The sequence below is a fragment of the Salmo salar genome, chromosome 11 (genome assembly GCF_965601325.2).
Source record: "Salmo salar chromosome 11, fSalSal1, whole genome shotgun sequence".
Lineage (NCBI taxonomy): Eukaryota > Metazoa > Chordata > Actinopteri > Salmoniformes > Salmonidae > Salmo > Salmo salar.
The window spans coordinates 37,309,190-37,325,425 of NC_138301.1; the positions used below are offsets into that span (position 1 = coordinate 37,309,190).

The window sequence follows — 16,236 nt, forward strand, 5'->3', positions numbered from 1 at the left end:
ATAAAGTACATTTACAAAAGGAATGCCATGTCGATAACTTCTAAACTAAAAGTGGCCTGAGTCTGCTCTGTGGGTGGAGAAAAAAAACTTGACATATTGACATATGTGTTTCGATAACTGATTGTCGTTGCAGTAAGAACATTGACTTCTATCTGGGGCATTATCTGGTGGACACGTTACTGTCCATTTCAAACTACAATTCCCAGCATTCACTTCAACACTGATCCAAGCTTCCAACGAATCAGAAAGCGTACTTTTTCACATGAATTTTTTTCATCAGTTGATGGGAAAACGGCTAGCTAGCCTGCTGGCTAAATAAGCTTAATCTTTACTACAAATTAGTTTTAGATGTTTATGACAATCAATATTTATTTTAAGCAAGTCTGAGTCTTACTCACTTCAGGAACCTCGCCACTAACGATAATACAAGTCTTTCATTCAATATTTTCATTAGCTAACTAACGTTACACAAACGTTAGCTAGTTACTGTAAATTCTCTTATATTGGCTTGTGTGGCTAACTGTTACTAAACGTAACTGTCTCATATTCATAGATCATATTTTATGCTTCATACATTACGCTAACTTCAGCTAGTTATCTTGTGTGTCAGTCTAAATCCATCCATTTGGAATCACGGCTAATGTTATCTATCTAACTAGTCAGTTAGCCTGACAGCTGGCTAGCTATTGAACAGGTTGCAAGTCCTCCATCATCACATCTGCCAGGCGGACTCAACCAGCATGGATTACCAGAACACAGCGAATGCAGTTGGGGACTGTCTTTTGAGCTACACCAAGGACGAGTCTGGATGGAAAGTCTGCAAGAAATCGGTGCGTAATGTTCTAGGTAGCAATATTAATATTTTATAATTACAGGTGACGTACCTTTCCGTGCACCGTGTTAACAGCTCCATTTTGCTGTGTCATTGTAAAATAACATAGTTAGGTAAATGCAGTCAGTGGGTTGACAACAGCAACCAATGTTTTGTTTTTGACATGGATGTGTCTGTCCATTTTTAGAATGACGTCATCGTGTCCTGGCGGCCATCGACTGAGTTCCCTGGGAATGTGTAAGTATAAGCTATTCTCCTTATCTAGGCCAAATCATTCATTTCTACATTTTGTATAGAAGCAAGTTAGACTAACTAAATGTCCTTTTCACAATCTTATCTCCGGAGAGTCTTTAACGTTACTGCTTAACAGCGGTAACCTTGACATGAACTAGCTATCTCCAACTGAACTGACAGCATCAGTTACTGAAACTGTTGGACTTAAGTTTTTACTAAGGTCATCTTCAGCTGTGTATCATAACGGTCTAAAGAGGGCTACTTTCCGCCCCTCGACCAGTTTCCTTCAGCTGCATTGATATGAAAAAACTGACAAAGAAATATCCACCATCTTGCTTTTACTGTTGCTGTTTTCAGTTCAGTGCAGATGAAGGAGAGAACATGGAGATGAAGCCATGTTCAACTTTTAATTAAGAAAGCACCAATAACAGGCTGGCTTCCCAGACCCAGATTAAGTCTAGTCCTGGACTAAAAAGCATTCTTAATGGAGAATTTCCATTGACAACACTTTTTAGTTTAGGACTGGGCTTAATCGGTCTCTGGGAAACCCGGAAACCGTCCCCAAAGTAGACCTATCTCTACATGTTATATTTGACGTGTATTAGGGTTAGTGTTCTGTCTATCTCTACATGTGTTGTGTCTGACAGGTACAGTGCATTCAGAAAGTATTCAGACCCCTTCACTTGTTCTACATTGTTACGTTAGCCTTATTCAAAAATAGATTTAATTGTTTCGTTTTTTCCTCATCAATCTACACACAATCCCCCATAATGACAAAGCAAAAACAGGATTTTAAATTCTTGCAAATGTATTCAAAATATTAAAAAATGATATCACATTTACTCAAGTATTCAAACCCTTTACTCAGTACTTTGTTGAAGCACCTTTGGCAGCGATTACAGCCTTGAGTCGTCTTGGGTATGACGCTACCAGCTTGGCACACCTGTATTTGGGGAGTTTCTCCCATTCTTCTCATAGTTCCTGTTAAGCTCTGTCAGGTTGGATGGGTAGCGTTGCTGCACAGCTATTTTCAGGTCTCTCCAGAGATGTTCGAGCGGGTTCAAGTCTGGGCTCTGGCTTAGCTACTCAAGGACATTCAGAGACTTGTCTCGAATACACTCTTGCATTGTCTTGGCTGTGTGTTTAGGGTCGTTGACCTGTTGGAAGGTGAACCTTTGCCCCAGTCTGAGGTCCTGAGTGCTCTGGAGCAAGTTTTCATCAAGGATTTCTATGTACTTTATTCCGTTAATCTTTCTCTCAATCCTGACTAGTCTCCCAGTCCCTGCTGCTGAAAAACATCACCAATACATGATGCTGCCACCACCATGCTTCACCGTAGGGATGGTATTGGCCAGGTGATGAGCTCTGCCTGGTTTCCTCCAGATGTAACGCTTGGCATTCAGGCCAAATAGTTCAATCGTGGTTTCATCAGACCAGAGAATCTGGTTTCTCATGGTCTGAGAGTCCCCTAGGTGCCTTTTGGCAAACTCCAAGCGGGCTGTCATGTGCCTTTTTCTGAGGACTGTCTTAATTCTGGCCACTCTACCATGAAGGCCTGATTGGTGGTGCTGCAGAGATGGTTGTCCTTCTGGAACATTATCCCATCTTCACGGAGGAACTCTGGAGCTCTGTCAGTGACCATTGGGTTCTTGGTCACCTCCCTGACCAAGGCCCTTCTCCCTCGATTGCTCAGTTTGGTCGGGCGGCCAACTGTAGGAAGAGTGTTGGTGGTTCCAAACTTCATCCATTTAAAAATGAGGAGGTGACTGTGTTCTTGGGGACCTTCAATGCTGCAGAAATGTTTTGTTAACCTTCCCCGGATCTGTGCCTCCACACAATCCTGTCTCGGAGCTCTACGGACAATTCTTTCGACCTCATGGCTTGGTTTTTGTTCAAACATGAGCTGTCAAATTATATATACAGGTGTGTGCCTTTCCAAGTAATGTCCAATCAATTGAATTTACCACAGGTGGACTCCAATCAAGTTGTAGAAACATCTCAAGGATGATCTGTGGAAACAGGATGCACCTGAGCTCAATTTTGAGTCCCATAGCAAAGGGTCTGAATACTTATGTAAATAAGGTATTTTCATTTATTTTATACTCTTGCAAAAAATTCTAAACCTGTTTTTGCTTTGTCATTATGGGGTATTGTGTGTAGATTGGTGAGACCATTTTTTTTTATTTAATCATTTTTAGGTCTGAATACTTTCCGAATGCACTGTATAAAAGTTAGGGTTAGTGCTGTTCTGTCTCTCTACATGTGTTGTGTTGTGTCTGACAGATATAAGGGGGAGTCGGTGGTGAAGGGAAGTCCAGAGAAGGTATGGGAGTGTCTGAAACCAGTGCCAAATGGACTGCGGGTGAAATGGGACAACAATGTCAAGAAGTTTGAGCTGGTAGAGCAAGTCACTGAGGTAGGCTAAGTTTCAAACCAATGGACCGTACTGTAGTCACAGTCAGTCACAATTCAGTTGTTTTGTCCCCATCATCTATGTTCTAAGTTTGCTTTAGAGAGTTGTCACTGATCATATGATTCATTTGTTTCTCCATTGATTCTTTATCATTCCTCACTCACTCACTCACACCCACAAACAAATCACAACTGAATAGATACTGAATAGAATGTCATCCATTCTCGCTGTATAGTTCTGTCTACTCCCCCAACTTTGTTGATAAGCCTTAGGGTTTTATGGAAGTGAGTTGTACCTGACCTCTATGGGACTTCCTGGTTACGTGACGGTTAAATAAGTTATCCAAGCAACCAAAGTGTGTCATCCAGTTTTTTCATGGTTTTGATACATGTTTCCTAAAGGGCACCTGCCAGCGATCACCACACCCACAGCACCAATGCAGCACTCCTACCCTTTGTTCTCTATTCCATTAGTCATGTTAATATTTATTTGCTTTGGGACGAACACAAGTTCAGGAACATGTTCAGTAAGAAAACGTAGATAAAAGATATTGATAGAACTGATGCCATACCTTATTCTGCAGATCAGAGGGGTACTTTTGTTGTGTCCTGTGCTATCTTGTGGAACGTTGCAGATAGAAATGTCATCGATAGAACTGACGTGATGCCTTATTCTGCTTATCAGAGGGGTTTGTTTCATTCTACATTGTATATTTCTATATGAACATTCCACAACGCCGTGTCCTGCTGAGCGAGGCCCAGTGTTTACCTGCCAGTCTCTCCCCTCCTCACACAGAACATCACTGTCTGCAGAACAGTCACTCCGTCAGCAGCCATGGGCATCATAGCTCCCAGAGACTTTGTCGACGTTATTCTAGTGAAGCAATACGAAGACGGCACCATTACATCCAATGGTGCGTAACGCCTCTATCTCTCTTCCTTCTGTCTTTTCGCTCTCTCTCTTCACTTTATGATAAATAGGAGTTCTAACAACAACAAGAAACAGTAGATCTTTAGTGAACAATAGATCTAGAGCGAACGGTAGCTGTAGAACAGTAGTTCTAGAGCGAACGGTAGCTGTAGAACAGTAGTTCTAGAGCGAACGGTAGCTGTAGAACAGTAGTTCTAGAGCGAACGGTAGCTGTAGAACAGTAGTTCTAGAGCAAACGGTAGCTGTAGAACAGTAGTTCTAGAGCAAACGGTAGCTGTAGAACAGTAGTTCTAGAGCAAACGGTAGCTGTAGAACAGTAGTTCTAGAGCAAACGGTAGCTGTAGAACAGTAGTTCTAGAGCAAACGGTAGATCTAGAGCGAACGGGAGTTCTAGAGCGAATGGTAGCTGTAGAACAGTAGATCTAGAGCGATCGGTAGATCTAGAGCAATCGGTAGATCTAGAGCGAACGTTAGCTGTTGAACAGTAGATCTAGAGCGAACGGTAGATCTAGAGCGAACGGTAGATCTAGAGCGAACGTTAGCTGTTGAACAGTAGATCTAGAGCGAACGGTAGCTGTAGAACAGTAGTTCTAGAGCGAACGGTAGCTGTAGAACAGTAGTTCTAGAGCGAATGGTAGCTGTAGAACAGTAGTTCTAGAGCAAACGGTAGCTGTAGAACAGTAGTTCTAGAGCAAACGGTAGCTGTAGAACAGTAGTTCTAGAGCAAACGGTAGCTGTAGAACAGTAGTTCTAGAGCAAACGGTAGCTGTAGAACAGTAGTTCTAGAGCAAACGGTAGCTGTAGAACAGTAGTTCTAGAGCAAACGGTAGCTGTAGAACAGTAGTTCTAGAGCAAACGGTAGATCTAGAGCGAACGGGAGTTCTAGAGCGAATGGTAGCTGTAGAACAGTAGATCTAGAGCGATCGGTAGATCTAGAGCAATCGGTAGATCTAGAGCGAACGTTAGCTGTTGAACAGTAGATCTAGAGCGAACAGTAGATCTAGAGCGAACGTTAGCTGTTGAACGGTAGATCTAGAGCGAACGGTAGATCTAGAGCGAACGGTAGCTGTAGAACAGTAGATCTAGAGCGAACGGTAGATCTAGAGCGAACGGTAGCTGTAGAACAGGAGATCTATAGCGAACGGTAGCTGTAGAACAGTAGATCTAGAGCGAACGGTAGATCTAGAGCGAACGGTAGCTGTAGAACAGTAGATCTAGAGCGAACGGTAGATCTAGAGCGAACGGTAGATCTAGAGCGAACGGTAGTTCTAGAGCGAACGGTAGCTGTAGAACAGGAGATCTAGAGCGAACGGTAGCTGTAGAACAGTAGATCTAGAGCGAACGGTAGATCTAGAGCGAACGGTAGCTGTAGAACAGTAGATCTAGAGCGAACGGTAGATCTAGAGCGAACGGTAGATCTAGAGCGAACGGTAGTTCTAGAGCGAACGGTAGCTGTAGAACAGTAGATCTAGAGCGAACGGTAGTTCTAGAGCAAATAGTAGATCTAGAGCGAACGGTAGCTGTAGAACGGTAGATCTAGAGCGAACGGTAGATCTAGAGCGAACGGTAGATCTAGAGCGAACGGTAGTTCTAGAGCGAACGGTAGTTCTAGAGCTTTATGATTAAAATAACATTTTGGAACATTTCTCTAACAATGTATTATTTAACTAAATTTCTCTACTGGCTCAATTCACATTTCTATTGGAGTGTAGCTCTTTTTGTTCTTTAATGTCTGTCTAGGACTCTCCTTAGAAGACTGCGCAGACCTGTTTTTTTATTAAATGTTAGGCTATTTTTATTGAACGTTGAGGCATTTACAGAGGACATAACAGGACAGACATTAAGAAATATAAAGGAATAAATAGGTATTCTAACAACAACAAAAACATAATCAATGATATACAAATCAAGCACTGGGCTGCACAGACATACCACCCCATCGGCAGTAGGCTGAAATCAGTAGAGTACAAGAGGAACTATTGTCACTTGTCACTAATGCAGTGCTAGTGTGTGGATGATGTAGCCTAATCATCAGCCCTAACCCTCAGAGAGGCTGGCTGGGTGGGAATCTCTGGGACAGACAACTGTCTTATCCACTGGCCTAGGCATAATCATCCATGTCAAAATGTGGGTTGTGTTCAGTAGGCACGAAAAGGAAGAAAACACTCAAACTGTGATGTACTAGGCCTAGCCTATATGTTCTTGTCCAATAAGAAAGGCTTGGTTATGTATTTGCAACGGTGTGGCCAAGATGAGATTTGCGTTTTACCTTCACTATCAGTATACCAAGTAACTTTATGTGATTGATTGAATGAAAATAGACTGAATTATATCTACACATATTTGTATCCTCATATGTTCTCTCCCTGTGTTCTGTCCGTTAGCCACCCACGTGAGCCACCCGAGCTGCCCTCCCCAGTCAGGGTATGTGAGGGGCTTCAACCACCCCTGTGGCTGCATCTGTGTCCCCATCTCTGGGTGAGTCACGCGCTGACACACACTTCTGTTTCATAATATTGTCGTTGTCTGATAACCTCATCTCCAAAACAAACTTTTCAGGAAATTGAAAAAATGTCCATAATTTCCTGTTATAACCTGTTAGGGACAGACGTTCCGCGAGCGGAACGCCTCACCAATATCCAATGGTAGAGCGTGGCGCGAAATACAAATACCTAAAAAAAGCTATAACTTCAATTTCTCAAACATATGACTATTTTACACCATTTTAAAGACCAGACTCTCGTTAATCTAACCACACTGTCCGATTTCAAAAAGGCTTTACAGCGAAAGCAAAACATTAGATTATGTCAGGAGAGTACCCTGCCAAAAATAATCACACAGCCATTTTCAAAGCAAGCATATATGTCACAAAAACCAAAACCACAGCTAAATGCAGCACTAACCTTTGATGATCTTTATCATATGACACTCCTAGGACATTATGTTATACAATACATGCATGTTTTGTTCAATCAAGTTCATATTTATATCAAAAAACAGCTTTTTACATTAGCATGTGATGTTCAGAACTAGCATACCCACCGCAAACTTCCGGTGAATTTACTAAATTACTCACGATAAACATTGACAAAAAAACATAACAATTATTTTAAGAATTATAGATACAGAACTCCTTTATGCAATCGCGGTGTCAGATTTTAAAATAGCTTTTCGGCGAAAGCACATTTTGCAATATTCTGAGTACATAGCCCGGCCATCATGGCTAGCTAATTTGACACCCAAGTTTGGCCCTCACCAAACTCAGATTTACTATAAGAAAAATTGGATTACCTTTGCTGTTCTTCGTCAGAATGCACTCCCAGGACTTCTACTTCAACAACAAATGTTGTTTTGGTTCCAAATAATCCATAGTTATATTCAAATACCTCCGTTTTGTTCGTGCGTTGAAGTCACTATCCGAAAGGTGACACGCGAGCGCATTTCGTGACAAAAAATTAAAAAATATTCCATTACCGTACTTCGAAGCATGTCAAACGCTGTTTAAAATCAATTTTTATGCTGTTTTTCTCGTAAAATAGCGATAATATTCCAACCGGGCGACGTTGTATTCATTCAAAGGCTGAAAGAAAAAAATGGAGTCGTCTCGTGGATGCGCATCTCCACTGTCACTGTTCCCTGCCTGACCACTCACAAAAACTCCTGCTGTTTTTTGCCCAGAGACAGCAGACACCCCATTACACTTTCTGGCGCCTTTTGAGAGCCAATGGAAGCCTTAGAAAATGTCACGTTACAGCACAGATGCTGTATTTTTGATAGAGATGCCACAGAAGGAGAACAAATTGTCAGACAGGGCACTTTCTGTATGGAATCTTCTCAGGTTTTGGCCTGCCATATGAGTTCTGTTATACTCATAGACACCATTCAAACAGTTTAAGAAACTTTAGTGTTTTCTATCCAAATCTGCTAATTATATGCATATTCTAGTTTCTGGGCAGGAGTAGTAACCAGTTTAAATCGGGTACGTTTTTTTATCCGGCCGTGAAAATACTGCCCCCTATCCCAAACAGGTTTTAATAATGAACACAGTTATTGAACTTCTAAAGCTATTTTGAATGTGTTTTATTGGTCGCAGAGCCGTGCAATGTTCAGAGGACATTTCATTCAAAAATATAAATGACAAAATTGAGTTACGGTTTTCATCAGACAGCGACTTTACATACAGTACACATGCTTTAGTTTACAAACCCATCTGCAACATTCTGAACATTGTGTTCAGTTCTGTCAGAACCAAGTTTTTGTAGAGACAATGGTCCACCACAGGAGGGCAGTAGAGAGCTAAACTTCAGTGCACTCAGGTATACTAATTTACATTTTACATTTTAGTCATTTAGCAGACGCTCTTATCCAGAGCGACTTACAGTAGTGAATGCATACATTTCATACATTTTTTTTTTTTTTTTCTGATTGAGCTATCTATAATGTGCACAGCAATAGGTTTGGTTTGAGCATTCTCTCTCTCAATAACATTATCTAACATGACCACCTGTCTTGATAGCTATGTAGCTGATGAAGCACTGTCTAATATTGTTCGTACAGTATAGTGTAAATTCAACCCCTCTCTCTCTCTCCAAGGGAGCCAAACAAAACACAGCTGTTCAGTTTCTTCCAGACGGACCTGGGGGGCTTCCTGCCTCGCTCCGTGGTCGACTCCTTCTTCCCATCCAGCATGGTGGAGTTCTACAGCAACCTGGCCAAGGCCATCAAGTCCCTCAAGGACCACTGATACACTCATACTATACCTTCCCTTAGCCCTGGTCCCAGATCTGTTTGTGCTGCATAACCAACTCCTGGCGGTACTCAGATCTGGGACCAGCATTCAGCGGGACCAAAAAACACAATGATTAGCTATGTGAATGGCTTAGTTTTAAAGAGGCTTTATGGAACTTATCACCTCAGGGGGCTTTTTAACTGAAAGGGATAGATTGATGTAAATGGATTTTAAAAATCCTTATTAGAGAGCATGGGGCACACCTCCCCAGGCCGTATCTTTCTAGATTAAAATTGTGTTTCATGAGTAAATAAATATTGTTATATCAACCATACAGGCAACACTCAAGCCAAAAATGTAGATAAACAATTAGCAACTCAACTTCTGTACAGCCTCTTTAAAAGAGTGGTCACCTGGCCTTGGCTTGGAGCAAACTGTATGTGAGCTTAAAGGGGGATGATATGAGGGAAGGAAGGAGTGCAGCTTGTTTGTCCCAGCACTAACACAGCTGATTTCAGGTCATTGAGGTCTTGGTTCATTTGTGTAGTAATGGTGTGTTAGTGCTGGAGCAAAAAGCCTGCACCCCTGGTACTGTTGCTCTCTAGGACCAGGTATGGTGGCCACTAGTGTAGTCTTACAAAAAGGTTGAGGGTCTGCTCTAATTTCATTCAACTCTGGGGAAAAATATTTAATATGAATTTCTCATAGAGGTTCATGTGCAATTTTATTGAGTTGAAGCGATTGAAATGGAATTGACCTTAGCCCTGATGTTAAAGTTGCAATTTGTAAGTTATTTTTCCCCCTATTGTAACAAGAGTACAAAAACAATCCTGATGAACCCACCCAAAAGAAACGCACGTTACATTATTGGACATAATGTAGTTCCTGTTCTTCTTTTGTTTTTCTTCATGCAGGTACACTAGCAAACACCCAGCCTCTTAGTCCTCGAACCGGAAATCCAACTTACAGACCGCACCTTTAAGCACTCTGGGCCGCACCTTTAAGAATTGATCTAGAGAGGTCAATTTTGCCAAACTCTACTTCCTAAACAATAAATATTTCCTGTACATTTCCTATTTAGTGATGCATCCCCCCCGCCTACTTTCCACCCCAAAAGAATGAGGATAGATTTGAAATCTATATTTTGTATTCAGTGTCCTAAACACACGGAGGATATGTCCTCCTTCCCTTTTGTACTGTTGCTGTTGAATACAGTCCATTCTGTTACACTGGCTGCATCCTACCTACAGTAACATGCATGTTGCATGGACCTTACAGGAACCCCAGAATGGAATCGGATTCCATTGGGACGAGTCATACCTCATTTTTTGTTGTTCTTTGTATACGGTAGTACTGTACTTGAAATGTTCTGGTTTAACCTGTCTCCACAGCCCTTTAACCAATACCTAAAGTTGGAATCCGCAGTAGGGGGAAACGGTGCCACTGGCCGCCCCACCAGCATTGTTATTGTTGTTGCTGAGCTGAGGAGGGTCGTGCAGCATGGTAATAAAATGCAGTACATATTGTGTTTTTCTATCGTACGTGCGATGATGTCAGAGATGGAAATAACAGTGTTTGTAGTTTTCAGTAACTGGAAAGCGTTATGGACATGGTTGTTTTACCGTTGAGGATTCCAGCTTTAACCAGTAACCTTTAGAGGGTGTATATACCGGCCCCCCCACTCTATCCTATTCCTAACCTTAACATCTGCTGGATTTATAGACGTCTAACCTCCAAGCAAGGATTTCTGCCTCAGTTACTTTTATCTATGTAGTATGTAGATGTCAAAGTAAGAACACTGCATTATTCTTAAGCAAAGTTATTTGCAGTATGTATGGGCAAATGGCAATATGAACAGCTTCATCTAATGAAGAATGGACAAAGGGACATCCGCTCGAGTAGGAGAGCTTCTGAAGGATCTTGGGTTTTATTCAGTGGGGTACAACATGGTATGCGTCCCATAAGGCTCTGGTCCAAAGTAGTGCACTATATAGGGAGTAGGATGCCATTTGGGACAGCCATGGATTCCAACATATTTTAAAGCACAGCAGCAGCATATGACTGCCATATTCTGGCATCAGTTGTGACTAGTGTCATTTTACACTGTAAAGAAACTTATTACCAGCATAGAGTTGAGAAAACCACTGTCTTTGATATGACACAAGAGGGCATGGTCATCCGTCTAGGCCAGGGTGCGTCTCCATAGCTTTTTTTAAATCATCGGTGAAGGGAAATAATGAGAGCAAGCATCAATAGTATTGAGATACATCCCTAGTTGGTGGAGGAAGCCTTTTCATAGTATTGAGATACAGCCCTTTTAGGTGGAGGAAGCCTCCTCAGAGTATTGAGATATAGCCCTAGAAGGTGTCTTCACAGTGCTGTACAGTCAACCATCTGCATGCCTGCTGAGTCCTCTACATGTATGTTGATAAGCCATTATATTAATGATGTTTTAGATCAATCTTTTTAGAAGCCTTGTGGTTAAGTTTCCTTTTGAAATGAAAACACACTACTTAACGTCATTTTCTTATCCTGAGTGGATAATAACCTTAACTGACAAACCTTTACAAGTGCATTGCATTCCACCTCATCCACAACCAAGTCCTAAATGCTTGCTTTTTTATCATTGTTTGCCTTTTGTTGGTGTAATACCATGAAGGCATTGTTTTGATGTGTGTTATTGTACTGTACGTGGAGCCTGAAGATCATACCTACCTACAGTGTATTGCTGTCTTAATGTCAGAGTACACACGTTGTCTATTGGTGGCTTGTTTTTAAAATGTACTCCATCATGCGTTTTGCGACAGATGTGTATGTTTTAGGGTACGTGTTGAATGCTGTTTGTTGTCCTCAGCTCCTGATTGGAAAGCACAGCTGCTATGGAAAATGGCTGCTATTGAAATATACTATTAGTTCAGTTGTCAATAAAAGCAACACAGGAAAATGTTTTTTTTAGGTCAGGATTAGGGTTATGAAATTCTGGTAATTTTTCTCAAAAAAATAAAATGTTCCTGAAATCCCAGTTGGAAGATTCCTGGAATCAGTAGGGAATACACGGGGAATCTGGATATCCTCCAACCAGGATTTCTGGGAAATTGGGGAAAGTTACCACAATTTTGCGACCCTAATCCTGACCTGCACTCTACTGTACCGTACTGTATACTGTATGTTCCACCCAGCAGGTTTTGTGTTTCACCAGCATCTGCATTAAAAACTACTGACCGTTACATCCAATGTTGTCATCCTCTCTTGTCGTATTATATTACCATCACCACAGGTAGGAAAATGGCTATACCCACTACACAAATTCACCGGCTGTTTTTCAAACACCAGAGAAGAGAAATTAAGGATTCGATGATGGATGAATAATGGTTACTCAACTTTCCAAGAAGTCCTGGTTGGAAGTTCCCAAAACCAGAAGGGAATAAGCAGGGAATGCAGAATCCTCCAACCAGGATTTCTGGAAAACCTGGGAATTTGGGGGAAAATTAAAGGAGTTTTGCCTACAACTTGCATAGTCTCATTAACTGAGTGGTAAATGCATCTGTTTGTTCCATATGAAGTCAAATAACTACATAGGTTTCAAAACATGAATGGTTATTGGCACAACAGTCTTGTGAATAAACATTTGAAACATACAGATTGGGTTAAATTATTTTATTAGTATAATGTATATTACGATAAAGCTTTAGTACCGATATACAGAGTTTTAAATATCTATATTCTAATAGATTTTGGTACAAAATGTTCACACCCTGTGTTTTCCTTAATATCAAACTAGGAGAGAAAACAAGGTGAAAATGTGCTCCGGTTTAGTTATATCTTTGGTTTCACCCAGAGGGAGAATCTGAATTAGACACTCCTCGCGTCCTCTCGCCTGGCCTCAAAACCAATTGGAGGAGAAGGGTCAGAGGGGCGGGACCTCTGGCTTTCTCATCCAATGGGTTTTGAAAAGGAGAGAGGACGCGAGGAGTTTGCATTGTCATCTAATAAACGAACTAAGGGCTCTATTAAATCCGTAGCTCTGAAGATCCGCTTTATAGGGCGATTGACAATTAAAGGCAATGTTCCCGCGGTCGCGGAGACTGCATTCATGGTAAACGGAAATTAACTTTACCTTTTGATGCTGATCTTCCGCGATATGGATTGAATCCAACTCATAGTCTTTGGTCTAAATAATGATAACAACATCAAGCACAATACCACAATTCCATGAAAAATGCAGATCCCATTTTAAATATTTTGTATCAGTATCATACTCTTTTGGACTACATTACAGTATTGTACACTATTTCTAACAGTCAAAAGCAATGGAATGTCTCTCTCTTCCTTCATGTAAATACTGTATATCTGTGCAAATCTCAAACTCACTGTGGTCCCTGGTCTAGAAGTTCTGGGTGTAGGAAGGCAGTCAGAGCAAAGCACCTGTAACTCACCTCTCTCTACAGTAACAGTCCCTGATTGTCATTGCAATATGATTTCATATAGAATATAGATATTATATTCATAATTACAGTATGTTAATAGTGCTCATATGAAATGGTATGATGGCTTGTGGTTGATTTGTGCTTTGGCAAAGTGGGTGGGGTTATATCCTGCCTGTTTGGCCCTGTCCGGGGGTATCATCGGATGGGGCCACAGTGTCTTCTGATCCCTCCTGTCTCAGCCTCCAGTATTTATGCTGCAGTAGTTTATGTGTCGGGGGGCTAGGGTCAGTCTGTTACATCTGGAGTATTTCTCTTGTCTTATCCGGTGTCCTGTGTGTATTTAAATATGCTCTCTCTAATTCTCTCTTTCTCTCTTTCTGTCTTTCTCTCGGAGGACCTGAGCCCTAGGACCATGCCTCAGGACTACCTGGTATGATGACTCCTTGCTGTCCCCAGTCCACCTGGCCGTGCTGCTGCTCCAGTTTCAACTGTTCTGCCTGCGGCTATGGAACCCTGACCTGTTCACCGGACGTGCTTGTTGCACCCTCGACAACTACTATGATTATTATTATTTGACCATGCTGGTCATTTATGAACATTTTAACATTTTAACATCTTGACCATGTTCTGTTATAATATCCACCCTGCACAGCCAGAAGAGGACTGGCCACCCCTCATAGCCTGGTTCCTCTCTAGGTTTCTTCCTAGGTTTTTGGCCTTTCTAGGGAGTTTTTCCTAGGGAGTTTTTCCTAGCCACCGTGCTTCTTTCACATGCTTTGCTTGCTGTTTGGGGTTTTAGGCTAGGTTTCTGTACAGCACTTTGAGAATATCAGCTGATGTACGAAGGGCTATATAAAAATAAATTTGATTTGATTTGTGTTCTAGTTGGCCCTGTTTATACCTGGTGCTAACTCTGATCTCGGGCTCTATTCAATCAGTAGCGCTGAAGACCTGCATTTCACTGTGATTGAAATATAAAGGCAACGTTCCTGTGTTCGCGGAGACTGCATATCACATATGTCGGCTCAATCGGAAATTACCTTAAATTTTCAATCACGCTATAACGCTAAACTTCAGCGATACGGATTGAATCGAGGCCGTTGTCCACATTCTGATTGCGGCCACATTTTTGCCGTCGCATCTACACATTGTATTAAAATGTGTCTCTTATCCATCCGCTGTGTCCGCATTGTGACCAAGATTTACTGGTCCCTCCCTGTATGCAAATTATTCAACAGATATTCTTTCAAAATAATATGTATTTTCTTTATCTAAAGACACATATTGATGCCATAAGACAATGGCGCCACCTGTCAATGATTTTAGAGGGATAATGATGATTTAAATGGTTTCCCTGTCCACATCCGTCTACACTTGGAAGATATCCAGACAACATGTGTGCCTGACTACCTCCGGTGGTGATCAGGAAGATCTGATCACAATGTAATCACAATAGGTATTTTAATTGCGGACACCTGTCTATAAATGTGGTCACAATCAATATGTGGCCAAATCTTGAGAATGAATAGCCCCGTTTATAGCTGGTGCTAACATGAGTCATTTGTCCTGATCTTGTCAACATTCTGATTGTGCCCACATTTTTAAAGAAGTGTAATTGTGATCAGATCTTTCTGACTACCTCCGTAGGTAGTCAGGGACCTATGGTATCTGGAGATCAATTAAGTGTAAACAGTGTAAACTGACCTGAAATCAGTGTCTAGGGGTAACTCCTCAGTCTCCTCCTCCTTCCTCCTCCTGTTAACTACAGTGAGATGTCCCTCAGGCAGACCCTTCTGCCTCATCCTCCTTCCTCCTCCGGATGACTAGAGTGATATGCCCCTCAGGCAGAGCCTTGACGATGTTCCAGGCCTCGAAGCGGCTCAGCTCCTGGAGGGAGGTGCTCTGGACCTGCAGCAGCTCATCGCCAGACTGCAACCCGCTCTGCTCCGCAGCACCACCTATTGGGGAGCAGGAGAACACACTGTCACACATTGGTCTGTCGTGAAGTTTCTCCTAGGTGCAGATCTGGGATCAGCTTTCGCCTCCCCCAACTTATAAAAGTTAAAGCTTATAAAACTGTGCTTCTCTGCGTTGTTTGCATGGTTTCCTATTTTCCGTGACATCACAACTCTTCTAACAATAAAATACATTGTTAAAAGTGTTAAGAAAAGGTCCTGTGTGGCTCAGCTGGTAGAGCATGGCACTTGTAATGTCAAGATCGTTGGTTTGATTCCTGCTAGGGTCACCCTTACTAAAAATGTAAGTCACTTGGATAACAGTGTCTGCTAAATGGCACCTAAAGTTTTCTTTACCTGGCCACTGTCTCCAAATATTCCCTTTTTTTGTGAACTATCCCTTTCAATCCTGTGCTGCTACTGTACCTTTAAATATCCTGTTGATGACCAGAGGCCTGTCTCCATGGATATTAATGTACCTTTAAATATCCTGTTGATGACCAGTGGCCTGTATCCATGGATATTACTGTACCTTTAAATATCCTGTTGATGACCAGAGGCCTGTCTCCATGGATATTAATGTACCTTTAAATATCCTGTTGATGACCAGTGGCCTGTATCCATGGATATTACTGTACCTTTAAATATCCTGTTGATGACCAGAGGCCTGTCTCCATGGATATCACTGTACCTTTAAATATCCTGTTGATGACCAG

At 41.7% G+C, this 16,236-nt stretch overlaps 2 protein-coding genes across 3 annotated transcripts in view; one reads left to right on the forward strand and one right to left on the reverse strand.

The window, feature by feature from the left end:
- The first annotated feature begins 260 nt into the window (after positions 1–260).
- On the forward strand, positions 261–12,365 carry LOC106562705 (stAR-related lipid transfer protein 5). Its single transcript, XM_014127691.3, has 6 exons — positions 261–830; positions 1,020–1,069; positions 3,350–3,482; positions 4,275–4,392; positions 6,794–6,887; positions 9,003–12,365. Exons 1-6 carry the CDS (start codon positions 741–743, stop codon positions 9,151–9,153), a joined length of 636 nt encoding a protein of 211 aa, XP_013983166.1. The 5' UTR covers positions 261–740; the 3' UTR covers positions 9,154–12,365.
- Positions 12,366–12,780: 415 nt separating this feature from the next.
- Positions 12,781–16,236, reverse strand: part of LOC106592135 (pro-interleukin-16) — a 63,965-nt gene continuing 60,509 nt past the window's right edge. For both annotated transcript variants that reach the window (XM_045689448.2, XM_045689447.2), the window contains exon 27: positions 12,781–15,523. In XM_045689448.2, coding sequence (XP_045545404.1) covers positions 15,345–15,523 — 179 coding nt within the window. In that variant the 3' untranslated portion in view covers positions 12,781–15,344. The remainder of the gene's footprint in view (positions 15,524–16,236) is intronic.